The sequence below is a fragment of the Purpureocillium lilacinum genome (genome assembly GCF_023168085.1).
Source record: "Purpureocillium lilacinum CBS 284.36 DNA, scaffold_4, whole genome shotgun sequence".
Lineage (NCBI taxonomy): Eukaryota > Fungi > Ascomycota > Sordariomycetes > Hypocreales > Ophiocordycipitaceae > Purpureocillium > Purpureocillium lilacinum.
The window spans coordinates 2610090-2635324 of record NW_027072114.1 but is presented as its reverse complement, the minus strand read 5'-3'; the positions used below and the strand labels follow the sequence as shown (position 1 = coordinate 2635324).

The 25235-nt window shown below is 56.3% G+C and overlaps 8 protein-coding genes across 8 annotated transcripts; 3 read left to right on the top strand and 5 right to left on the bottom strand.

Annotated features, from left to right (window-relative positions):
• Positions 1 to 863: 863 nt before the first annotated feature.
• On the bottom strand, positions 864 to 1650 carry PLICBS_005976 (uncharacterized protein; the record flags this gene model as incomplete). The annotated part of the gene is made up of 4 exons (XM_018319715.1): positions 864 to 1022; positions 1076 to 1259; positions 1351 to 1402; positions 1527 to 1650. The coding sequence occupies 4 exons, from the start codon at positions 1648 to 1650 to the stop codon at positions 864 to 866; spliced, it is 519 nt and encodes a 172-aa protein (XP_018182189.1).
• Positions 1651 to 4333: 2683 nt separating this feature from the next.
• Positions 4334 to 5710, top strand: PLICBS_005975 (uncharacterized protein; the record flags this gene model as incomplete). Its single annotated transcript, XM_065600832.1, has 1 exon — positions 4334 to 5710. One exon carries the CDS (start codon positions 4334 to 4336, stop codon positions 5708 to 5710), a length of 1377 nt encoding a protein of 458 aa, XP_065456904.1.
• A 79-nt stretch (positions 5711 to 5789) lies between these two features.
• Positions 5790 to 7307, bottom strand: PLICBS_005974 (uncharacterized protein; the record flags this gene model as incomplete). Its single annotated transcript, XM_018319712.2, has 2 exons — positions 5790 to 6885; positions 6949 to 7307. 2 exons carry the CDS (start codon positions 7305 to 7307, stop codon positions 5790 to 5792), a joined length of 1455 nt encoding a protein of 484 aa, XP_018182186.2.
• Positions 7308 to 8621: 1314 nt separating this feature from the next.
• Positions 8622 to 10406, top strand: PLICBS_005973 (uncharacterized protein; the record flags this gene model as incomplete). The annotated part of the gene is made up of 3 exons (XM_018319711.2): positions 8622 to 9245; positions 9307 to 9751; positions 9811 to 10406. 3 exons carry the CDS (start codon positions 8622 to 8624, stop codon positions 10404 to 10406), a joined length of 1665 nt encoding a protein of 554 aa, XP_018182185.2.
• Positions 10407 to 11011: 605 nt separating this feature from the next.
• On the top strand, positions 11012 to 12720 carry PLICBS_005972 (uncharacterized protein; the record flags this gene model as incomplete). Its single annotated transcript, XM_018319710.2, has 2 exons — positions 11012 to 11226; positions 11328 to 12720. The coding sequence occupies 2 exons, from the start codon at positions 11012 to 11014 to the stop codon at positions 12718 to 12720; spliced, it is 1608 nt and encodes a 535-aa protein (XP_018182184.2).
• A 295-nt stretch (positions 12721 to 13015) lies between these two features.
• PLICBS_005971 (uncharacterized protein) lies at positions 13016 to 16216 on the bottom strand (the record flags this gene model as incomplete). Its single annotated transcript, XM_065600831.1, has 11 exons — positions 13016 to 13597; positions 13648 to 13664; positions 14158 to 14170; positions 14236 to 14554; positions 14636 to 14676; positions 14726 to 14785; positions 14833 to 15668; positions 15725 to 15806; positions 15874 to 15952; positions 16019 to 16062; positions 16124 to 16216. 11 exons carry the CDS (start codon positions 16214 to 16216, stop codon positions 13016 to 13018), a joined length of 2166 nt encoding a protein of 721 aa, XP_065456903.1.
• Positions 16217 to 19366: 3150 nt separating this feature from the next.
• PLICBS_005970 (uncharacterized protein) lies at positions 19367 to 21269 on the bottom strand (the record flags this gene model as incomplete). The annotated part of the gene is made up of 4 exons (XM_065600830.1): positions 19367 to 20099; positions 20154 to 20290; positions 20349 to 20811; positions 20875 to 21269. 4 exons carry the CDS (start codon positions 21267 to 21269, stop codon positions 19367 to 19369), a joined length of 1728 nt encoding a protein of 575 aa, XP_065456902.1.
• Positions 21270 to 22632: 1363 nt separating this feature from the next.
• Positions 22633 to 25198, bottom strand: PLICBS_005969 (uncharacterized protein; the record flags this gene model as incomplete). Its single annotated transcript, XM_065600829.1, has 3 exons — positions 22633 to 24545; positions 24605 to 24754; positions 24850 to 25198. The coding sequence occupies 3 exons, from the start codon at positions 25196 to 25198 to the stop codon at positions 22633 to 22635; spliced, it is 2412 nt and encodes an 803-aa protein (XP_065456901.1).
• Positions 25199 to 25235: the final 37 nt, after the last annotated feature.

Here is a 25235-nt window from a genome sequence, read left to right as displayed (position 1 = left end):
CCCTGTGCCTCGCATTTCATGACGTGAGCGCTGAATCCGATTCCGAGCCTTGTGGTTGTGTCGCGCTTATTCCGCCGTGGGGAGCTTAGACCGGAGGAGGGGCGAACCGACAGTAACCGCCCAATCCCGGGGCGCGGCCATGAGCTCCCCCGTTCGGCGCGGGGCCCAGGTTTCCTGGGCCGCGCGGAATCACTGCCCGACACTAACATGCTCACTTACGAAACAGGCACGGAGAAGATAGTTAGCGAGTCCTGCCGTCCGTGCCAACGGCGTTGGGTTGCTCTTGAAACGTCCTCGGAATGAACCCAGCGATGTCGGTCAATCCTCGATGCCGGACATCTACAGTGGCATCCTCGAAAGCTGAATCCTGCCAGCCTTTGCTCGTCGTTTGGCAGCCCATCACAGAGACTGGAATGTCTTGGGCAGGGCTGGAACACTGGCAACTCCACGTGCTCGAAACGCGTGAGATGCATCTAGCAGTGGTGGATCTTAGCGCAGCAGGATAAACGGACGCCAACCGCCCATTTTAGTACCGATGGACGGTACGGCGACGACGTCAGGGCATGCCCATGGTCACTCGTCGCCTTCCAGGGCTGCGTCTATCACAAGAGGCAAAGAGGCTTCGACGCGATGAGGTGAAAAGCTAGCGAGGTTCCAGCAGACCTCGGAATCAATTGCTCGGAGCCCCGGCGGCTCCGACACGAAGGGCAGACAAAAGGCGACGCCTCAAGCAGTCGCTCCACACTAACACTACCGAGAGTATCTAATCGCAATATCCCGGGCGCCGACTCGCAACGAACCCAGCGAAGCCAAACAAGACAGTTGAAGGAAATATTGGAACAGATATCGGGTGTTGGGGCTTATTACTCTTCCTCCTTCTTGTTCTTCTTCTTCTTGCCACCGCCGCCGCCACCGCCGCCGGACGTGGGCTGCTTCTGGAGGTGGACGACCAACCGTGTCCACGACTCCTCCTTATCCCACTCGAACCCGGCCAGGTACGGGTTGTCCAGCTCATCGTCGGCCTTGGGACATGTCAGTCAACGGCAAACTGTGACGCGGATCACTGCAGACTCACCCGCTTCTTGTACGCCTTGTAAATCGCGTCCATCGCATCCTTGATGGTAACGCCCTTGAGATTTCTTGCCGTGACCTCCATGCCCAGTGGGAAGTGCAGGTCAATCTTCTTGACCGGAGGCTTGGTCAGGGGAATCTTGAGGATGGCCGGGTCATCGATTGTCATGGGGCTCGAGTTGATCTTCCTATACAGTGAACCATCAGCACTGCCACTATGCAAGAACGCATGGGACCGTTATGCGGAGAAGGGCGGGTGGGGAAACGGCAATGACTTACCAGCCCGTTTTTTGTGTCTCGACAGGAAGCTCAATCTCAATCTTCTCCTTCTCTGCAGTTTGCATGTGTCAGTTCATGCGCTTTACAACATGTAACGTCTTTGATAGCATGCGCTGTGATGCACCCCAAAGCGCGTTATGGTGGCGAGGGGAAGGGGTGGGAGCCAGTGAGCTTACCGAGATCATTGATGTTCATCACACCGGTCGCGCTGGAGCTTTGCCTCCTATGGCCCTTCTCCTTGGGCGGCGACGACGACAAGCCCTGGACGGCGGAATCGACCTTGGAGAGCGGTTCAGTCATGGTGGAATGTGCTTATTGACTACGGCCAGAGAGCGGCGGTAATCGCTAGAGCGAAGCTGGGGTCAGCGTTTGGGCAACGAAGGGGCAGCCGAACTGTGGCTCGGGTGCCACGGACGAGCTTGCAAGACGAACCTGTGATGGAAGTGGGATATGGCGAGATGAGTCGGGGTGCATCAATGATGACAGTGATGAAGAGAGGAAGAAGAGGGGAACGAGGAGGGGGAGGGAGGGGAGGTCCTATTATCGGCGGGAGGGCAGGGCAGAGGTGCCTGAGGTGCTGAGACCCAAGCAGGAACGAGCTGTCCTGTTGCCGGGCTGGTCTCCCAGCATGTCCCCTACGGTTTCGTCAGACCGGGCGGGGTAAGTGCCATCAGCGGCCGTCACTGCCATTGCCTCCTAAGATCGCGTGACTGCGACGTACACGGGCGCCGTGGTACTCAGACCTTGGTGCCTGTTTGGGCCTAGCGCTAGAGCTGCAGGGCCAGCCTGATCGGAGGTCCGGGGTAGAATCCGGGGAAGCATGTCGATTGACCCACCGCAGCGCACTTAGTGAGCTGATGAACAGCTGATGGGGAGCCAGAGGGGCGCGAGGGCATTCGCATGGCAGACGGGGAGGAGCAAGCGCGCCCGTGGAAGCATTCAATGCTTGCGAATGTCTGCGGTATCGCCAGGGCGAAGCGGTGGGAATGGTGGGTGTGTACATCGCCTGAGGTGAGTTTGTATTGGATGGCGTGTTGGGGACCTCTCCAACCTTCCTCCAGTGCTGCGCTGCGGACGAGGGATCAGCCTGGGCAACCCCTCTTCGGAGCCTTCGGCCTGGACCAGCCAGCGCCACGGCGCACGGAGAGCTCGGCTGGGCTGAGTACCCAAGGTAGCAGTACTTCACCACCTGGCTGCAACACTGCAAGCAAAGGCATGCAATCTTAAAGTGGAGGACGGGACGCAAGGGTGCACCTACGGTCCCAACCAGGCTGGCTTCGCAGCCGCTGGGAAGGGACCTGCCGCGCGCCCGCGCCGCCATTCACGGGAGCCCAGGCTGGGCCTTGCAATGCCAGCGGAGTGCTGTGGCACCCATCAATTGGCCTCGCCCTGCCGGAGTCTCAGCGGCAGCCCGCACCTGGAGCAGCATCAGACGACCATCCATGCCTCCAACGCCCCCGCCGCACTCGGAGACCGACCTTGCATGAGGGGTCGGGGGAGCTCTCCCTGGTGACATCCAGGCACGCCTTGCCTTGGGTGCAACCAACTCACCTCGGGACCTCGTGCGATCAAGATCCCAATTGAGACCATGCTGCCCCTTATTGAGGCTCATCTTCTCTACCGTCTCTTTCGCAGTCACCGAGCTCACCTTGGCTCCCGATGACGACAGCTGACAGTGGATCGCGACCCAGCCGGCACCTGACAGCGGAGTGGAGTCGGGCGGGGACTCGGACCTTTGGTTCCCGAACAGGGTTGAACAGGCCACCGAGACGCGTGATGGTCCGCTTGACCTGCTGAGGACGCGGTCGTCCCGTGTGGGGTTGCAACAGCTGCTGAAGGCACAATTTGAGGCATTGCAGACAACCGGCTGAGAGGTGAAGCATCCCGTAAAGTGGTAGCTGGAAGATGAAAGACAACCAGGCCTCGTCTCATCCAGGGCTGCTTGACTCACCTGCTGTACCTACTTTGACGCTGCAATTGAGGTCCGAGACGCACAGTCCTTGATCGACCTCGTCGTCTTACCGTAGCGACCCCCTGATACTCGTCCCCAAGGCCCATTTCGCCGCGACCAGGACGCCGCTCTTCACCTTCAGAGCACCAAGTGAGGAACCTCAAGCGTGCTGTCGTGGGTGCGGCAGGCCCTCCTCGAGCCTAGGCCCAACGGAACACACGCGCGTGATTGCACGCATGGGTTCTGTGGTGCGTCCAGCGCTGCGGCTCCAGGCCCAGCGAGGCCGTCACGAGCAACTCCGACTCGATGGCAAGGAGGCCCTGGCCGACTCATCGTGCCCGACTCGTGTCGATACCGGCCCAGAAGTCTAGGTTCCTGCAGCACTCGCAGTGTTCCTCCCAATCCGCGAGTCAGACGATTCTCATCTGCGCAATGTCCGCGCAACCGTTCAATTGCCGTGTTCAAGTAGTCGAGAGCGGCCAGGCGCGATGGCATCACCGCCAGCAAACCGGGGGGCGTGGGGGCGCGGACATGCACACAACGACACAGTCTGAGGCTACGGCACCCAGAGCTTATTTATACTGAACTGGGTAGACAAGGAGGCTGCAAACCGCCCGGCACTTTATTCAAGTACCTTGCGAATCGGTACGGGATTTTGGCCTCCCCCTAATAATGATGTGCGAGCGCCCCCCTTTGCGATGGGTCTGGCGCGGCCAGTGCCGCCTTTTGCCCTCTTTGTCAGCAGGGGACGCGCAATACATGGGCTCGAAGCAACGTCAGCCCTGGCGTTGCCTCTCCTCTTTTGCCCGCGAGCGACAGTGCGGCACACGAATGCGATGATGCGGCGGCGAAAATTTGCTGCAACGTGAGGAAAACCGTGGATATAGAGGACTCTCGCTACTACATACTTTTTCATCTTCGTCGCACTCGTGGTAGGGGCACATCTTGCGTATTGCACGCACTGCCTTTCGTTTTCCGGCCCCCCTGCACCTCTTTCGGACCGTCGCCCCTCCGTCATGACCAGCATCAGACATGCCACCGACGACACCTGGCTTGCCTGACAGTGCCATCAGGAGGCCAGGCGCAGTCGTCGCCTCGCCGTACAAGCCGCCCCCGACTTTCCCCACGCGCCTCTCTCAACAGGCAAAGCCGATCGAGGTCCAGGTCCCGCCCCTCATCGCTGGCGCACTCGTCGCCGCTTTCGCAAAGGCTCTTGCCGACGGCCTCGAGAACGAGCTTCTTACCCACTACTACCTCGGCGATCAAGCTGTCCGGGTAAATCTCGATCGCGTCATCGACCGCCTTTTGTCAACGTTCACTCATGAGCTTTGGGACGAGTTATTCCAGTTTTACCAGGAAGACAGCCCTCCTGGCGCAGAGGTTTCCCGCCAAGTCACGCGCCTGTTCGAAGGTCCAATCCGCCAAATCGTCTTGCTGCTTAATGGCCCAGAGACGTCACCATGCATCCTCGACAAAATCGGGCCCGGGTTGTCGCAGAGACAATCCACATGGTCATCCAGTGCCGGCGGCATTGACTTACCCCTCGCCTTACAGCTCCTCTGTAGCTACTGGCATAGAGAAATGCCGTCGCAGTCCCCGGGAGGTTCGCCAGACGACATTGCTCGCTCGTTGCATAGCAAAATTATCAGCGGCAGCGCCGCGAGGAATCTCATATCCGAGGTCCGCAAGGTCTTACTGTCGCCGCACTACGTTCAGATGCACCTCGCCGAATCCGCCATCTGGAGTATGCTCCTGTCGAAACGACCTTATCCCCCACCTTCAGATGGTTTTCACATTGCCCAATTCAAGTACGAGTGTCAGCTGTTTGGGCCACTTGACGGCATCGCGGACCCGCAGCTGGTCAATCTCGGGACGTTGCCAGCCATCACTGGAACTGCCGATGACTGCATGTACACAACGGTGTCCGCTTACGTCAATTCGCAGTGGCCCAGGTGCGGAAAGCTGGTCTTGAATTGCCTCGAGGAGGCTGTGGGTAATGCCTCATACTCGTCCCGACACGGCGAGCCCATGTCCGGCATGTCGGTGTGGGACGGGACTGATGAGAACGGGCCGCATTGCCCCGGACTACGGCTCATCCACATTGAAGTCGAGGAGGCGGTCATTCGGATGAGTGTCTCCGCGTGGACACATACGATGATTGAAGTGTTTCAGCAAATGTGCTGGATCTGTGCAGCCCTCAGCGCGTCTCCGTTTCCCGGCGCACTCTCCGAATGCGCGGCAGAGGTTTCCAACTGGACTTATCTGAACGATTCAGTGTACGTCGATTGCAGCTTGGCTCATCGGCCAGTCCCTAGGGGCGATGGCTTGCCGTGGCTGCGCCGGATGCAAGGGGCAGCCATTGCCAGTGGGTTTCCTGTTCACGGAGTTCAGGAGCGCACAGCGACATGACATGTGCGCGGAGTTGTGTGCGGTATTTAGTCTTTTGACTTGCCTTCTAGATCAAGCGCAACAATATGATACCCCAATTTCAAGGATCGTACAGGCCTCGCGCCCTCCGTCCAGTCAATAGCTCGGCCTCGCCGTTTTCCGTGACCAGGTAAATGTCTTCGTGCCGCACGCCAAATTTTCCCTCGAGGTAAATGCCAGGCTCATTCGTGAACGTCATTCCAGGGCCGAGCTTATCAGCAGTGTTCCATTTGTTCAGGTACGGCGACTCGTGCGCCTTGATCCCGATGCCGTGACCGAGCCTGTGCGTGAAGCCGTACCCGTAGCCAGCAGCCTCGATGACAGATCGCGCGGCAATGTCCACGCTCGCGGCTGTGTTGTTGGGCTTCATGGCCCCCGCAGCAGCAGTCTGCGCGTCGAGGACAATCTGCCAAACGTTCTCCTTTTCAGCCCGTCGAGGGTCCCCTGACGCAGCCTTTCCTTCAGGCGGATCGATGAGGAAGCTGCGGCAGATGTCGGAGGAGTAGCCAAGATAATGCGCTCCAACGTCAATGACGACCATGCTGTCCTGCGTGAGCTTCTTGCCCCCAGTGACGAAGCCGCCATGAGGCAGTGCGCCGTGTTCCTCGAAGAGCACAATGTTGAAGAACAGCCCGAAGCCTACCGAGAGCAACGTGTTGTCCAGGATGGCCGTGACTTCATCTTCGGTCAGGCCGGGTACGAGACAGGGTCGCATAGCGCGCACAGCGGCGACGGTGCCGGTATTGACCGCTCGAAGCAGTTCAACCTCGGCTGGCGACTTGGTCTGCCGAACCAACTCTGCCTCCGGAGAGAGGCCCACGGTCTTGAACCCGTTATTATCCAAGCCTCGCACGATGTAGTCCCGCATCTCCTCGTCGGCCATGAGCGTGGGCTGCTTCTTGCCCTCGAAGAGTGAAGACTCGAGCAGCGTCTTGTATGGGTTCCAGTGTTCTTCCCAAATGACGATGTCGAGCTCGGCATCGCGCGAGGGAATACCGAGCATGCGCACACGGCCCTCTTCAAAGTGAGGCGCGAGGAAGGCCGTTTTGGCAGATACGGACCCATCGGCCGCGATCTGGGGAAGGACGAGCATTAAAAAGGGACGCTCCTCAGGCTCCCATGGCTCCCACTCTGTCTGAGAGATGTTGCCGTAATATCTGCAGCTCATTTATTAGCTGTGACACACTATTAAATGCCTGTGGATGCACAGGAGCACACACTGGAAGGTGTATCCAGGCTCCAACACAAAGGCGTCGACACCATTCTGGGCGAGTGCTTGTGCAAGTCTATCTCTCCTTTGAATAAACTCATGAGCCTCGATCGGCTTCGCGTGGTCAAGAAACCCAAGATCTTGGTGGAAATTGTCAATGGAGCATTGCTGAACTTTGTTGAGATGCTTGGACGGATTCTGGTGAACCAAGGCTTGCAAGCCTGTCCAAGTACTGCCTTGCTTTACAAGCAGCGCGGCGAGGATGACGGCGGCAATGACGATATGGACAAATCTTTGAGGTCTCTTCGTCCACCGCTGCTGCTTCTCAAGCAGCGAAGTCTCGCCAAGGTCAACCTTTTCCGCCTTCATCTTGGGTCGCTGGTTGTCTGCCGTCGTGGTGGTGAGTCGTGCGCTTCCGGTAGACTGAGCATTTGCGAGCTCCAAAGGCACAGACGATGACGCCTGGTGGCAGCGGACATGGGCGCCGCGGCTTCGCCAAACTTTTTCAACCGAGGAGTCCAGTTCGCTAAGAATCAGGGATAAGTTATCCGCGCAACTATCCACCCTGGCATCATTATCCGAGCGGATGGCTGGACTGCGAATGACGCCGTTCACCGGCAGGCTTGAATCCAAGGCGGGGAAGCTAACGCTGCTACAGGTGAGACCCAGTGGAGGCAGCCACCACTAGTCTCCAGGACCAGGTACCTATTGAATGGAGCAAGTGTAGGTGTCTGTCGGCTGTGGGCTCACGCTACCACCCCCACGGACAGCACATTGAAGTGGCGGAGGCTAGCGGATGGACAGCGCGGGCCCCCTGCCACGCGCCAAGCCAGTGCCGTCGGTCCCTCTCCGACACCCGAACATCCTGGTAATCTTCGCAGGCTTCGGTCATGGTGAGAATTCGCTCGCAGCACAGAGCCTTCCTGGCGTTTAGGCGAGGTGAAATCAAATGGGCTGGGATCATTGGTAGCCGCGAGAAGATTGCGGAGTGCAGAGTCCAGCGTCGGCGCCCCGCTGTGCCGCTCGCTAGCTGACGTGCAGCGGGCACTTTAGTGGCGGGGAGGTTGGTCAATGGCCCATTGGCGATCATGTTGCGTAGTGGGTGCCTCGGGCGACCAAGCACTCTATGCACCGTCGTTCTTATCTGCGAAAACGTAGCGCGCTCGTGAAAGCGTATCAGTAAGCGATCAAGCGGCTTCTCCTCACACTTCTGCAGATGACCTGTCTCAAATGAGTCTCTCCCATCGACGTTGGATGTTGTTGAATGTAGGATTAGCCACAATCAACAGATGTTGCTGCGTGGTGCTGACTGATGATGGCTGGGACATGGACATGCAGCGGTGTGCCAAAATGTCGATCCTGCCACAGGCTACCGGGAAGCAATGAGACAGGCTGTTGGTGTTGGCGGCACGCTCCCCACGTAGGTGTGCAGCAAATCCAAGCCCAACGTCTGCAGCTTCGCAAGCATAATAAGGGCTTGAGGGAGGCAGCTTCATCCTAGACATCTTTGTTCGACTCGACAACGTAGTGAATCGGCGGTGCGCGCCTCCATCTCAATATTGTCACTGGCTTGCCAGGAAGCTGCCCCTGAACTCTCTGCTACTCCGCCTGTTTCTTACACGACGACCTCGAGGCTCGTTGCGCAGCGCCCAACTCCAGCCACCGTCCGCCGTGCACCCAGGTATGCAGCCGGACGCCGAGAAGCAGGCGGTCCGTCCCCGACCCAGGGAAGATGACATCGACGTTGTGCAAACCCCCATCGCTCCAGTTGATCAAGATGAGGACCCCAAGTTCAAAGAGCATGCCGCCTTTGCGGAGCTGTCTCAATCCAAACGTGGTCTGAAGCAACGACATATTCAGATGATTGCCCTTGCCGGCACAATTGGCACGGGGCTTTTCCTGGCAACAGGCCAGGCTCTTTCAAGAGGCGGCCCGCTTGGCATTCTTCTCTCATACTCTATCGTCGGGCTGCTCATGTGTTGCGTCGTCATATCCGTGGCCGAACTGAGCGCCCTCGTGCCGCTTTCTGGCGGCATCATCCGCCACGCTGAATGGTTCGTTGACCCGGCGCTCTCTTTCGCCCAGGGCTGGAACAGCGTGTATTCAAATTCCATTCTACTGCCGGCGGAGATGGTCGCTTGCGCTGTCATCATTGACTACTGGTCGCACATCAATCATGCCGTGTGGATTACGTCCCTCGGCGGCTTGCTCATTCTGAGCAATATGCTCCTGATCAGTATATATGGCGAGATGGAGTTCGTGTTTGCCATTCTCAAGATTATTCTCATTGTAGGGGTGAACATCATGGTAAGTTTGCTGCACATGATCCCGATTCAGAACTGCAAGGATTGACGGTGGGATTTTCCAGAGCATTTGCATCACTGCAGGAGCAGGGCCTTCGGGAGAAGCCATCGGCTTCCGCTTCTGGCACACACCAGGGCCGTTCGTCCAGTACTTCCAGATCGAAGGCGCTTGGGGCCGCTTCCTCGGTTTCTGGCGCGTCATGGTCAGCGCTGCATTCGCCTTCTCCAACGTCGAAAACATCTCTGTGCCTGCGGCAGAGACTCAAAATCCTCGCTACAACATCCCCAAAGCAGCCAAGCGTGTTTTCTGGAGGATTGCGATTTTCTACGTCATCACCATCTTCTTCGTTGGCCTCATTGTGTCGTCCAGCGATAAAGCGTTGACGGCCCACTCAGGCGATGCTGGAGCCTCCCCGTTTGCGATTGCAGCAAAGAACGCCGGTATCAAATATGTACCGTCCATCATCAATGCGGTTGTCGTGACGAGCGCATGGAGCGCGGGTAACTCTGGTAAGGGAAAACCATCAGGAGCTCGGAATACGCGAATCGACAGGCTGACTTCAAAACAGCCATGCTTGTGGCCACCAGGACCCTGTATGGCCTCGCTTTGGAAGGCCACGCGCCTAAGATACTAACTCGCACCAATCGTTTCGGCATTCCTTGGTTGGCTGTAGCCACTGTTGGATCCGCTATGGCGCTGGGATACATGACGCTCTCATCGGCTGCCTCCGTCGTCTTCGACTGGCTCCAGAATCTTGTCTCCGCCGGTTCCTTTGTGCACTGGATCAACATTGAGATCGTGTACCTGCGGTTCTTCTACGGATGCAAGAAGCAGAACATTAGTCGCGACGAGCTTCCCTGGAAAGGACCATTCCAGCCCTACGCTGCCTGGATTGGCCTGCTGTCATTCAGCCTCCTGTTGCTGACTGGAGGCTTCTCCGTCTTCATCAAAGGACATTGGAGCCCGCAGAGCTTTGTGTCCTCATACTTCAACATCCCACTCATATTCTTGCTATATTTCGGATACAAGTTTGGCAAAAAGACGAAGCTGGTATCTCTCGATGAAATGCCCATCCGCGGTTTCATTGACATTGCAAATGCGAACCCAGAGGACCCACCACCGCCCGCCAAAGGATGGCGGAGGCTGAACATTCTTTGGGGTTAACGGGCGCCAAAACTACATGTCGTGCAGGAACAATTGACCTGTACATATATTCCCCGTTTTGAACATGTAAAAGAGACGCTCTTGTGTGTGTAGTGAGATCCCAAGGGTTAAAGGACGCTTGCCCACTCAAGCCGCTGTCGAATTTTTGGTGTTGAAGGCGGCGTTGCGCGAAACGCAGATCTGTCAGATGGGCAATTTGTCGGGCAGCCACAAAGACATGGGGATCCGCACTTGCGGTCCGCGGGTGCCACCCCCACGCGACCCGCGCGTTCCTCCGGTTGATATGTTCGCCAAGATCGGCAGAGTGGGCATCGGCAAACCTGCCCCGGTCACCGTGTGGGGTTCCGGAGGGAGCGATGGCTCTGGCCAAATCATGGTCGAGTCGACTCGAGTAGTTCCGTTGACCGAACAGTCCAGCGTCATCGTGCTATCCCAACTCTCCTGCGCCGTTCTTTTAATCTCCATGTATCCCGAAAAACTTGCATCCTGGCTAACTTCTACTTGTTCGTGCCTCGAAACATCAGGTGCTGCCATTCCGCCTACGCATGTGCGAGACACTCGCCTACAACGCCCTTTTCTGACCAAGAGTGAAGTGGACTGGCAAGATGGGTGCACCTACAGAACAAGATTCCACCCCGGAGATTGAGGCGGTCTGTTCGCATGACGTGGAAGCATCAAAGGTGAAGTCTGTCGGTGATGGCAAAGACGGCGCGGAAATTGAAGCCGCCAGTGTCGATGAAGGCGAGAAGGGATCCTACAGCAAGCTCTCCGTATGGCTGATGGTCCTGTTCTCAGGTCTCGCCATCGGATCTGACGGCTAGTAAGAAGCATTGCCACTCTTGATCGCGGCGAACCGAAGCCTCGTCGCCGTTCCCCTCCACCTCTCTTCAAGGAAGACAAGGACTCACGGTTCTCCCTTAGCAATGCTGCTGTTATCGGCAATGTGGAGCTGCTTTTGGCAATCATCTATCCAGATGACCTCACATCCTCCATTTACACACGCCTTAGCAACGCGTTCCTGATTGGTATGATCATCGGGATGCTCTTCTTCGGCGTCGTGGTCGATCAGCTTGGTCGCAAGACTGGCGCCGTTGCCACCACGATTCTCCTCGTGCTGGGTATCGCCCTGTCAGCTGCTGCAAATGGAACGTCTCCGACTGGCCTTTTCTGGATGCTCATCGTCGCACGAGGTGTCGCTGGTGTGGGCGCGGGAGGAGAGTATCCCGTGTCCGGCGCTGGTGCGGCAGAAGCAACGGATGAGAGCGGCAAGTACCGCAAGCACAGAGGCTTCATGTTTGCCATGCTCGCCGACTTATCTTCCGCGCTGGGCTATGTCTGGGGTGGCCTCGTCCCCCTGCTGTTACTCCTTTGCGTGGGAAAAGACGAAAGCAAGTATGGCATTGTGTGGCGCACCGCTTTTGCTCTCGGGGCCGTGCCACCATTAGGCATCTTCTGGTTTCGCATGCGCATGGCTGTCGCCACTGCGTATCGCAAGTCTGCCATGCGGAAGCAGCGTGTGCCATACTGGTTGGCTCTCAAAAGGTACTATCGGCCACTTATCGGATCCGCAACCTGCTGGTTCCTTTACAATTGGATTTCCATCCCATTCGGCATTTTCAGTTCCACAATCATCAACCGGACAAACCCTGGCGGAGATTTGGTCAAGAACCTAGGCTGGGGTGTTCTAATCAACTGCTTCTACATCCCTGGACCATTCATTGGCGGCTACCTGTCTGACAGGATTGGTCGACGGCAGACAATGGCCCTCGGCTTCTTCCTACAGGCCATCCTAGGTTTCATACTCGGTGGAGCCGTCGGGCCTATACAGACCATCTTCCCGTTGTTTGTCGTGTTGTATGGCATTTTCATGACGCTCGGAGAAGTCGGCCCTGGCAGGCAAGTCTTCTCAGGACCCCCTGGAGTTGAGACCGTGTGTGTTAATCTCTCCAACAGTACCGTCGTCCTCACGGCATCAGAATGCTTTCCGACGTCTATTCGTGGTCAAATGATGGGCTTCATCGCCGCCTGGTCCAAGGCGGGTGCCGCCATAGGCACGCAAGTATTTACCGCGATACTCAACTCTTACAGCGACAACCCTGGCAAAGGCGATCAGGTCGCGTTTCTCATTGGATCGGGCTTTGCCGTACTGGGGGCTTGTGTCGCTTTCTTTGTCATTCCAGACGTCTCGCGGCGACTTGATGACGACGACGCCGCGTGGAAGGTGTATTTAGCAGACCACGGATGGGAAGCAACATGGGGTGACACGGAGACGAAAGACCCGGTGGGTGTCATCAAGGCCCATGCAACAGATTGAGCTATAGGCTCGAAGGGCCATGAGCCCACACAGTCCTGGGATGAAGCGGTGTCAGTGTGACACGAAAACATGAAGAGTCCAAAATGAACTTGTCATTCCCAGTGAGAACTGTGCACCTCTCTGATTGACTTTCCCTACTGAACTATGGAGTAACATCCAATTTGACTGCCTGTGCCGGCTCGGCTCAACTACCTGTTCAAGTTCCATGGCTGATCTGGTTCCATGGATCAGATTATCCATGGGCTTCGCGGGCCCAGATTGAAACGACCAGACATAAGGCCAACTTCCATGGCGCTCAAGGAGCTGGGACCTTGGTGCTATCCCACCAGGGGTAGAATCGCTCGCCCGGAGCCAAGGGCTTCCACAAGCAAGACTTGGCTTCGCAACCCATTTCGATCACGCTGTTGCCCCACCAGTCGATATTGATATCCACCCACTGCACAGAGAAGAGCATGACGAGGGCGGAAACCGCGACGCCAGCATTCAATGCGGCAGACAAGACGTAGTTGTACCTAGACCAGAAAGCCAGGTAGCGACTACGAATGTATATCCAGGAAGCCCAAGCAACGGGCACGGCTGGCCACATGTACGAGAAGCTATAGGGCGCCCAGTTGAGGCCGCCACTAAGGAGGATGACTGGGTGAATTTGCCGTAACCATCGGGTTCGAGGGAATGCCTTCTGCAGGCCGTACATGGCAGACGTGAAGACGATGCCTAGTGGGAATCCTAATAGGAGCCACTTGTATTGGCCGTTGATCCCGAACACCTTGAGTGGGCCAATAACCCCCCAAAATACCGAGGCGAGCATGAACGTATTATTATCCGGGCAGTAAAACCTCGACGGCGCATCGTCTGTGCAAACGTTCTTGATATTTATCTGCGGGGCTACAAGTCAGAACTGCGCATATCACGCCTCGGGGAACATACCTGGTACATCATGATACCTGTGGAACAAAAGGTTGTTATGAATGTCGCAATCATTTGAGCTATGAAGGTCACTCGAGGCGGAATCTAGTTACTTTGGTGAGATATAGATCAAATTTCGAATTAGTAAGCTGACCTTAAGATAGTGCGCTATCTTCATATCTTGAGCAAATTTCAGGGTATGCGAACAAGTCACGTAGCTTAAACGGAGTATGTTAGCTTTTTGCTCAACTAGTTTCTGGAAGGGAAACCTGGATAGGGGCTTCATACCCATAAGATTTGAAGAAGTTCATTTCTAATGGATTGCCGTTTGCGATCAGGCCACCGACAAATTCGGCAATAACGTTCAAAGGTATGTTGATCCCGCTCATGCTATTAAGTATGCCAACAGGCACGACGAACAATAGACAGAGCAAGAGGCCATATAGGGGTACCGCTGGTGTGGTATATGTTGGAAACACAGTCAGGCCAATAACGCCGACGACGATCGCCAGAACCATAATAATGAAAAACCACCAGTGTGGGACTGCAATACATTAGCAACCAGAATGCCTTTTGAATAGAGCAAGGAATGATACCTTCATTATATACCGACATCAGACGATTATGGACATCCGTGTATGCGCCATCCTCAGTTCGCTGAGTGGCGCCTTCATTCGTCTTGCTAGTCCACTTGAAGGGGTTAAACGCGCTCCAGAAATTCTTGAACCCCAATTTTAGTTCGTGGCGTTGATATAAAGCCACGTGGGTTACGACAGACGAGTAGCAAGCAAAGAACAGGCCGTACACGAGTACTTGAGTGGCCCCCATATACGCCGCCGAGTACTTCTCATATTTGGCCAGGTCAAAATGGCCGCGTTCGTCAAGGACTCGTGTGGCGTTGTAGCGTTTTCCGAAGTGATCCCAGACTCTGTTCGAGTTAATGGGCATGGACCCGGTATGCCAAGCATTCGAATACCATAGGGCAAGTGCCACCAGACCAGCGACCCACATTCCAAAACCACTGTTGAATGTCGCAAACGCCGGGAGCATCTGGAGGACGTTAGACTGGAGCTGCGTACTTCCTTGGGTTTGGGCTTACTAGTGGATCAACGGAGTAGCTTATGATATTCCAGTCAAACGTTGGGAAGGGGTTGAAAAGCTAGGTGGCATCAGCAGTTGCTCATAAGGTTCGAAAACAATACTTACCCCCATACCGAGATTTACCCCGGTGAGAATAGTTAACTCCCGGTTGCGCGGAGAGATCCAAGTCATCCAAGAGAAGTATGACAAGGCTTGGAAAATATAATTCGGGAGCCAGAAGTAGATAAACATGCCGATAAACACATACATGAAGAACTTATAGCGGGTCATGGTCCAGATCCTTCGGAAAGGGCCCATCACGCTTTGAGTATCTTCCTGGTGTAGCGCACTATTAAGTGCAATGACGACAAGTGACGTCGGCCACAAGCAATAAGCCGGATAAACGAGCCACTTCCTGGTCAAACCCGCCATGCCGTAGCCCAAGAAGTTTACGGAAAAGGCTATGGCAACCATATAGCCCCAGTTGCGCGCATACTGTTGGTCGAAGTATTGCGGGAGGACCTGCAGCCATACAATAAGGCCAGTGTATGGATTGCTTTTAGCAGTGGCAGACATGATAGCAATAACCATATGCTCCTTCTTGTTGAACGGCCCAGGATTGAGATTGGCGGTTTGACCAGTGAATGGAATCGGGATCTCCCATTTGGGCATCCAGCGCTCCCAGGCCTTGCCGGCGGGATAAGCCAAGAGCTGAGCCATATTTGTGCCCAAGGTAATTGAGGGCTGCCTGATAGCAAACAGCTCATTGACAGAAGCAAGTAAAATTCCAAAGAAACATCCCAAGGTCCAGGCACGGATAGTTGACACAGGCATGTTCGGGTCGTCGTGATTGTCCACGATGGCTCGAACTTCAGCATAGGGACTGTTGTTAGTGATGAGCGCTGCTTCGATTTTCATCTCCTGGACGAGGTCTTCATGCTTCTCTGGGTTGTCCACAATATCTTCATTGGCTTTTGACAGTTAGTGAAGGGAAAACGGCGGTAAAACAATCACTTACCCATGAACGCCCTAATGCGTTCGAGGGTGACGAAAGGAAAATTCGGATCGCCTTCGTGAATAGCCAATATATTGGTCATCAACTGCACTCTGTGAGCTGAAGCAAACTTTAGTGAGGGATGCGCGCCGTTCGTGGCATGGCCGACCTACCTTTCGAACAGTCTCGAGACTCATCGACGAGGCCAATTCCTTTGCCTCGAGGATGTCATCTTCGGTAGCGTTGAGATCCCTTCACACCCACGTCAGCCCGTCGCATTGAAGCCTCTGGAATAGAAATGTGTAAAATTAAACTTACAACTCGACTTTACGAGCAGCGCTTGAGTCGTATTCGTCTGAAGGCTTTGCTTGGGTTTAGGTCTGGACGGATTGACTGCACACGTCAGGGGCACCACCAACGTACAACATGCTCCGCCGCAACGTCAACCTGCTTCTTGTGGAAGACTCCCTCATCGTGAGGTGTAGCACCTCCGCCCCCGGTAGGGGCTTTCTCCATTGTCGCTTGGGATAGCAGGGCTGAGTTTGAAGATCCTTCGTCGGAGAGTGAAATTTGCTCCCAGATAGAGACCAGAGGCTGCTCCGACTCGGAGGATCCAGGTGAGGAGGGTCACCTGCCCTTTCATAGCAGGTCAATGACGTGCGGCTAGCTCCAGCGTCAGTGAATGCGATACCTGCAGCACTGTGAACAGCTGCATGTGGCGGTTGGTCGTGCGGCTTTAGGCGTTGCACCAAGGCCGCCATTCGACAGGGGCGTAATCGGACAAGACTTGAGAATCTGGTCTGATCACACAGGGGTCTTCTTGTGGTTGCGTCAAAAGAACCAGAGTTGTTCGCGCCTCGGTTCAAGGCTACCGGCACTGGAAACTAAAGTGCGGACCGGTGCCAAGCAAGCAGGCGCGCAACGTAACTTGTCAGGTTGTGAAAGAGAGCTGGCACCATCTGCGGTGTGTGTACTCCGTACGGGGTATGCAAATCGGGGATGGTCGTGCTGCTGATAACGGCCATTGGTACAGCTGTGCTGTGCTGTGTCTGCTATGGCTCCGTTGGAACCTTTGCAGTATCTGTGCTCTACGATACAGTACTGTACTGTAGTGCTGCAGTAAACATGAACCAACTCCAGCCTGCCTGTCGGTCACCAGATTGTCTCAAGTCAGACGCGGTACAGTATAAGAGCCACATACCCTCGTGTGGCCCAACACTTGTCTGGTTGGACCAGCACCTTCTCCCGCCCGCATGGAAATAAGATCCAGAGCGGTGTCAATGTTCTTGGCGTCTCCTGTAGACATCACGGGGCCGCGGGATGGCGAGGCGGCATATCCTATCAGGAACCTTTTGCAATGGCTTATTACTGTACTAGCTGCTCTTGGCCAACCTATGCAAGCGCACATCGTGTCCAACATAGTTGGCTTCATGATACAGGAGGCGCACAACGAACAACTCGGTACGGACGAGTCAAGCTCCGCCACGGTTTCACCCGCGCAAGATTGATGATAATGTATCAAGTATTTAACCTGCAGGCGCGTCACAACATATTTGGTGCTCGACGCCAGTCAAGCGAGTCAACCTCCGTTGCCACTTTTTCGGTCAAAAGAGCAAGCACATGGGCTGGTTGGTGTCAATGATTGGAACGCAGAGTGAGGCAGGGCTCATAGAGCGCCCGCAGCCCATTGGCACATCCGCGTGGTGCGTGTCTGGCTGAGGCCCTTGGCGCGAGACATCCTCAATCATCAACGCCGCGACAATCCTGAAATCAGGCCCGTATTCCGATCATCGGCTTCGAGTTCGGCTGGACCAGATTGAGGCCAAACAAAGAAACGCTATTGAGACGTTCATGGAGCCCGAATACAGTACAGTACCTCATTGGAGATTAACAACGGAACATTTCTGCTGCGCTCCATGTAGGAGGTATGTAGAAGCTGACGAGCCAACAACCCTGCTTGTCACTGTTCCGAGTCTTCGTAATTCCACTTTCGGCGGCCTCAGTCAGCGACCCGTGATATTGGCGGCCCACATGAGCCCATCAGATTCAAGGCCAACATATCTGCGGCCGGTTATAGCACTCCAGCCTGCACAGACTACACGTTTGCAGCACCAATGTACTGTATTGCCATCAGCTGCGTCTCCACATATACTGTAGCAGGAGGAAGCTGTATGTGTTTCGGAAACTTTACGGGAACTTTTACGAGGAGTTTGGACTTGACTGTCAGTACTTTCAGAGGCTCCTCCTGAATCTCGGCAGTTCTTGGCCATCCATACCAACCTCCTCCTTGCTGACTGGAGAGGAGGTGACAAATCAACCTCAGCACCGTCCGAGCAGCACCAACAACCTCAGTGCTGTAGATCAGTCAGTTCAGCCCATTCACCCAGACGTGAGTTTGCCCAACGGCCTTCCGTACTACGCTCTCCACATGGCGTATCTATGGCCCCGTCTTTGCTGCCAACAAGATGGGCGAGTAAGGAAGCTGTACAGCTGGTGCTCAGGGTCCAGGCATTCCTTCCCACCAATGATGGCCGGGACATGTCCAGCGCCAAGCCAACAGCTAGACTCTGCTTCCCCAGATGTTCAGTAAGCGAATCTAGAGCGTATTATCAATCGACGTGACAGGAGATATGGTTAAAACGCACGGACACAGTCTCAAGGTAAAAGGCCAACCGAAGCGCGCAATCGGGAAGGTCAGGCATCGCACACAGATACAGTACAGTATAGTAGTGGCCGTCCAAGCCCTGGTACAAAAGCAGTGCCGCTTGTGATGCCAACGCCATCTCACTCAGCACCACATGACGTGGTCGGGATCTGACATGCCACATTCACACCTCTACGTTTACTTTGATCGCCCGAGAGGCTTCGGGCTGGGCCATGCTAATACAGTCCTGTACTGTATGTATTTGCTTGCCTCCAACATGAGCATATGAGCTTTCACCATGCCGGGAGCTACTTGCGACGAGTCGGCGCTAATGCCAAGGGCAGAGTCAGCGCACAAAGGACCCCAGGCCTCCAGTAATCCGCCCGCGGTTGTGTCTGTGCCGTCCTGCCCGCCCCTGCCGCGCGCCAGCTCAGTGTCTTCGCTGCAGCTCGCAAGACACCGAGCCCGCCGACGTATCCCCGTCAACCCGACGGAGGAGCAGCCACGGGTTGCATGAATATGCGGAGACGTTGCGCCGACTCACGGGGATCCAGCAAGACGGCTACCATAATTCCCCCATTCGGCTCTTTCGGCGCTGATCTGACGTAGCACCCGTCGACACTTGGCGGGCTTCTCTTGGATGCTTCTCGTGATTCTTCGTCTGTCGGCCATTATCCAGTCAGCCTTGTCCCGCCGCCCTTGCGACACATGCACACCCATCTCTCAAGAGATCAACCTCTCCAATGAGAGGTCATCTATCACGACGCCGGCGGAGGCAACATTCTCCCCCTTCTTGCTGGAGCGAGGTTGGGATGAGCACCTGTGTGGCGGGACCGCCCCTGCCCTCGTGACTTGCCGCATTTCTCGCAGAGGAACTGATACAAGCAACAGCATTTCTATGTAGGCAACGCCGTGTCACCTCTGCTACTCAATCTGCTCCGTCTGCTGATTACCCATGTGGACGGAATGGCCAAAGTCAATATGCAGTATTATCGTCGAATGGTCGTCCTTATGGTATATTCCTAGTCCTCCTTCGCCCCTTCGCCACCCTCGTCATCGGCATCGCTCTCGTCAGCGGCCGCCCAATCCCTCCAACCCTCGCCTCTGACCCAGCTCATGCCCTTGCGCCACTCTCCCTCACGTATCGCCTGCGCATCGCGCTCGTAAACGACGCCGGTGACCATGAGCGCAAGCACAAAGACCCAAACGTCGCCCCCTTTCATGGCTTTCCACCAGCGGCGCTTGACGCCAACTTTCCATAGGCTGTCGACACTTGCCCTAGCGCTGTACAAGAAAACACCGCGTCCGTGTCTCCGCTCGACCCAGGCCCACAGACCGGCGAAGAAGCCGCCGAGGAAGAAGCGTTGCGTCGCGAGAACATGGCGCGGCAAATACGCCTGGAAGAAGCAGATTGAGGCCCACGCCGTAGAGATGGAGCCGGTAACGAAGGTTGACATTCGCAGAGCGCGGGAAAGAATACGCTGAATCGTAGTGGCGGGGAAGTGATACAGGCTCTTGAACCGCGGTACGATGGTGAGGGCGGAGTAGATGACGAGGAAGAACCGCGCCAGCGGTGGGAAAGAGTTGAGCCAAAAGGTGAGGTATGTCCGGAGACAGGACGGGTCAGAAGGATGCAGCGTCGCGCACGACAAAGACGTAATGAGCGGGTGCGCCTGGGAAGAAAGCGGCGCAACTCCCTTGAGCGAGGGTGGGAGCACCTCTTTCTTCGGAAACATGGTGGGAGAAATATAGGCACTAACTGCTTGTCAGCTCACACTGGCGCGTACGGATGATAAGCAGGCAACTCACGGCCAATTGAGCCTAGCCATCTGGGCCAGATTGTCGACAATGTCCCGGGCCTTCGGCCACCCGAGATTGATCGGCCAATCCTGAGGTCGGCCATGCAAGTATGCAGTGGAGTTCTTGAAGATGAAGTTTCCGTACGCCTGGGAATTGAGGTCAGCAAGCCCGCCAGCCAAAGAGGAAGAACAGGGTTGAGCTCACCTCCGGAAAACAGTCTCGATCGAACACGCACGAGTGCAGCAGCTGCCCAAAGGCCAGAGGTTGCAGCAACCAGCTCCCAAACCACCACGGCCTCTCTCGTTTCTTGCCATTCTTTGTGCCCCATACCAGGCCCTCACCTTCACACATGTTCCAGCCAAACTCAAGCGCGCGGAACATCATGTAGATGGTGATGGAAACCCGCAGCTGCTGCGATGGGTATACGCCGAGTGCGAGGCCTGCGAGCGAAGCACCGACCGCGGGTGCGTATGGCGAGGTCAAGGAAGCTGCCGTGCGAGGATTTCGACGTCGAAAGGGCTCAGCTTGAGGGTCCATGAGATGCGCACGCAGGCGAGAGAGGAAGCGGAAAAGAAACCGGTATAGGAGCAGGATGGTCGATAAAGAGAGCGACAGCCGCAGTGACGGAGACTTGTAGAACGGCTGTTTCTTCCCGCTTGCACTAGAGCTTCCATTCCGCGTCAGTATCACCGCTACATCGTGACTGTCTCGCATCACGGGAAGAACATACTCTTTGTCGCTCATTCTCCTAGATATGGCTTCCCATCCTTTCATGCCAACCCATGTGGCCGCAAACACACGTAGCGCGTGTCGCACTGCCCTGGCATTGTAGTCATCGCTACCGCCGACCTTCTTTTTGCTGACGGTGCTGCCACTCGAAGGTGCCGCCGACAGAGCCTTATCGACAGCACCGGGGCTCGGTGCGTTGCGCCGTAGCAGACGCGACCGGGAAAGGATATACTTGTGCAGAGTCGCGTATTCGCGGGCCGAGACGGTATATCGCAACGTGTTTCGTAAGATCGGATCGATGGGTGCAGATGAGCCGGAGCCGGGCGTCGAGGATGACACCCGCCGAGTTGGCGGTGCGCCGGCCGATCTGGAGCCTTCCGAAGGCGCTGATGCCATTGTCGTCGGATAGTGTACAACGCGTGAGGCCCTTTGCGCGGCCTAGGGGGGACGGGAGCCTCGAGGTGCGTTTCGGCGAGGATCGTAGTTTCGCCTGACGTTGATGTGGCAGGTCGTTGATGACGCCAGCAATCCAGCAATCACAAGCTTGTCGCAAATCTAGCACTGCTCCATCGACAAGTCGAACACGCCGCAGGGCTACGCGCTGACAGTCGGTCGCGCGAGCTCGAGCAAGTCCCTGCTCTGCAAATCGAGAAGTGCAGACGTGTTTTGTTTCCGGAAGGAAGTGGTGCGGCAAGGGTCGTGTCGAGATGATGACGACTTGAGCGGGACGAGCGGGTGGAAGCCGATTGATGATGGTGGGTGTGTCGGCCCAAAAAGGGCTGGAATGCTTTCACAAGAGCTGACGCGCGACAATCGACCTCGGCTGAGCTGGGCAGGTGCACGCGCTGGAGAAGTGTGGTGGGGGCCACTCTCCACGGCTCGCAAGGATTCCCCGCTGTGAACGGACGCTTCGCCGATGCTAAGACTCCATCTGGTCATCCGCGCCGAAAGAGACGTGCAACCGCCAAATAACGTCTTCATGCGTTGAATTGCAGACCATTACGCGTCTGGATTCTAACTGGTAACACAGCGAGCTCTGCTCGTTCAAACGTCGTAAAGACTTGGTCCACCTTTGAGCAGACAACCAAATCGACCACCAGCTTCACGACGGAGCACGTGATCAATTCTTTCTCAATTGGAGTGTTTTTGTATTGTTCTCACTTTTGATCGCAGGAAAAGAGCTCCGTAACTTGGTCGTATCCTCGCAAAGCCCAAGTCATCACCCTATCCATTCAAGAATGTCCTCGCGACGCCAACGCAAGCCGTCGATATCTGGACCTCAGCTATGTGATCTTCGCGCCGCGGATTAGACCCTCCTGCTTCCAGATTGCACAAACGTTTATCTGTCAGCGTCTTTCGTCCTCCACCATAGAATCGCTAACTGCCGCCAGCAACGTGTGCTGGCCATCCGATCGTTTACGGTGCATCCCCACACGCGGCCATTGTTGCCACTTTGTGCCTCCAGTTCGAGATGATACGAGGATCCCGAAGCCTGGTGCTATCTCTCGACTTACAGGTGTTGTCAAGTCGGGCGTAGTTGTCGTCAAGAACTGCGGATGTCCGTAGGAAACCAGAGCCCGGGTTCAATTCGATATGTAGTCAGTAGCACATGCTGCTTCAGACGTAGCGATCACCACGCCTCAGAAGTCGGGCCTTCCGCCGATGCGGTGCTTCCAGCATGTTCGCATCATGCAGATTGCAGGCTGCACCATCTCATGAGTGTAAATGTCGTCATTCATAAATCCGTCGGCAATGCACGTCATGGATACTCGGCAGCTGCTAAACCATGCGCATCCATCAGAGGAACCCATTTGCGCCCCAGCGAAGGGCCGTCAGGGTTTCCATATGGCAACAGCTCCTCCTGCCATCCTAATGTGGTCCATCTGCCAAGGTCTTGCGGGCTCGGGCTGCGAAGACCTGCGAGGATGGCGTTTGAGTCTGCGACATGGCCATTGAGGACTGCAGCAACGGCATGAAGGCGACGCACTTCGCGCTCTTCAACCGCACGCTTGATAACGCGGTACCGAGTCTCGCTGTTAGCCCAGCCGTTGACATTGCCGGATCCAGACGATTCAAGGATCATCTTGAGCTGCGAAAATGGCAGGTTGAGCAGAACACGGGACAGGACAGCGTGCGATACAGGCTGAGCCTGGCGTGTTGCCTTCGGCGTCTCAGACTCCGGCCCAGTTTGGCCTTCCGATAGCGCGAGGTCACCGAACTGGATATTCGTAATCTGTTGCGACCGTCGTCCTTTGCCAAGCTGCACAGAGGAGCCTCTTGCGATAGGAGGCGTCGAAGTTTGGTCCGCCTGGCCCGCTGTCGCCGGTGGCAAGGAAGGCGGGTGTGCCGGGAGTAACGCGTAGCTCTCTGGCGTGTCTGCTGCGGTGTCGAGATTGAAGCTGGGGGGCAGGTTGTGAACAATATACGTGACCACGGCGTTCAGCAAGGTGCGAGATCCATCGCCATAACTGTAAGACTCGCGTGTGCCGTTGTCGGTGTAACCATCGAGCGCGAATTCGAGCCCCTTCTCCATGGTTTGCCAGTTCAGCAATTGAGTTGCAACCTCGCATCCTCGCCTGATAACAGGCACCCAGTCTAGAAGACGGCCAGCAGCTGCGTATGAGAGGGCAAAATCGAACTGTTCGGAAGCGGACCCGGCCTCGGTCAGTTCCGCTGAGTCGGGGCCACGAGGCGGTGGCATTGGGAGCAGCGGAAGACCATAAAGCCTTTGAACTGCCATGTAGAAAGCATCGGAGCGAATCCACTTGTTGCCACTTTCCAGGAGCAAAGTCTGCAATGCGCGCTCGGGGGCATCTGGCTGGAAGGCTTGTCCGCGAAGCAAGGCAGCAAGCTGTCGGCTCCGCGCAAATACCACACGATGGCCAGGAACACGAACTGGCCTTGCTCTGTCATCCGCGTATCTAAGCTCGAGCGTGCAGTCAGCTAGCTCTGGAGAAGCAAATTGCTGTTGCAAGTATCCGACCAGACCATCGGCATGATCGCCATGGGGCATCATAGGCGGATGACCAGCGTTGGGCATCATTCGGTAGTCCGGAGGTCCAAACAGTCGCGTCTGCGGATTCTGCGAGTGCATATCCTCACCGGGCATGACAACACCATTGCGGAGGTTCCCAGGTGGGAATTGGCTACCATAGATGCCGCTTTCGTCAGGGTGTGCCGACGACTGAGAATCATGGAAACTATGAGGGGTAGATGGGGCAAATCCGGCTCCGTATGGATGATACTGATCAACATGCCCGTAGCCCATGGTTGGGCGGCCGTAGCTGTCAAAACTGTTTGGCTGAATCATGTCTGCGGCGTACGGCATCATTGGCGGGAAGCCGTTGCTCGCCAGTCCCAAGTATCCAGGGCGGCCATCGGGGCCCGTCATACCAGGAGGTGGTGCTACTCCAACGGAGTGAGGCGGCGCCGGAGAAGAATTCTGAGAACCATGGAAGGCTCCGAAATGGATACTCCCGTTGCTGGGGTGCGGCTGATGCACATGGTGCGGTCCGCTCGGCGGATGTGGGCGAGGCCCTCGAGGCGCATCTCCGTTCATCATGGCGCCTACCGGACGGCCAGCAGGCTGGAATGGTGGAGGCATTTGGTATCGGGTCGGCGAAACGGTTGGTGGAGGTCGAGACTTGGTCACCTGGGCCTCATACTGGTCGCCTAAGAGCAAGGTCAATGTCACTAAGCTGGACTTAGCCATTAGACAATCGCGAACTCACTTGGCTTTTCCGTACGCCCGCTGTTCGTAGATATATTCTCTGAGGTGACAGCTGTCTCGGAACGGCGATCAGGGTTGGGCAGCGGGATCGGACCGTCAGCCGCCTGCGCCTCGGCGGAGTCGCGAGCAGACTCGGAAGTTATTTGACTAACTGGACCGGGAACTGCTACGGAAGAAGCAACTAGTGCAGAAGCCGTCGTCAGTGGACAGTCTGTCGCTCGTACATCCAATGCGAGGCGGGCCTACCCGTGTGTCCCGTTTGCCCATGACCGTTTGTCTTTGCGGCGCGGTTCACGGCGCCGTTGGCCTCAGGCGTCTTCACCATGCTCGGCGGTGACTCAGCCTCGCGATGCTGTGTGCCCGAGGTCGAAGATTGCGCGGAAGGGTTCGCCTGGGCCGCTCCGAGGGCATCCCGTCTTGGGTCCTCTGGGTCGGCCGGCGTCGGTCGCGGGGAAGCCGCCTTGGAAGCTGCCGCTGCAGCTGCGGCTGCCTGACGCTTGACGTAGGGCAGCGGCAGGGCAGGCACGACAGGCTTGGCCGGCTGCTTGGAGGCCCCAGCCTTGCGAGGCTTGGAGGAGCCGTTTGGCGGCGCCATGGTGCAGTGCAGGCCCTGCAGTGCTGTGCTTGTCGAG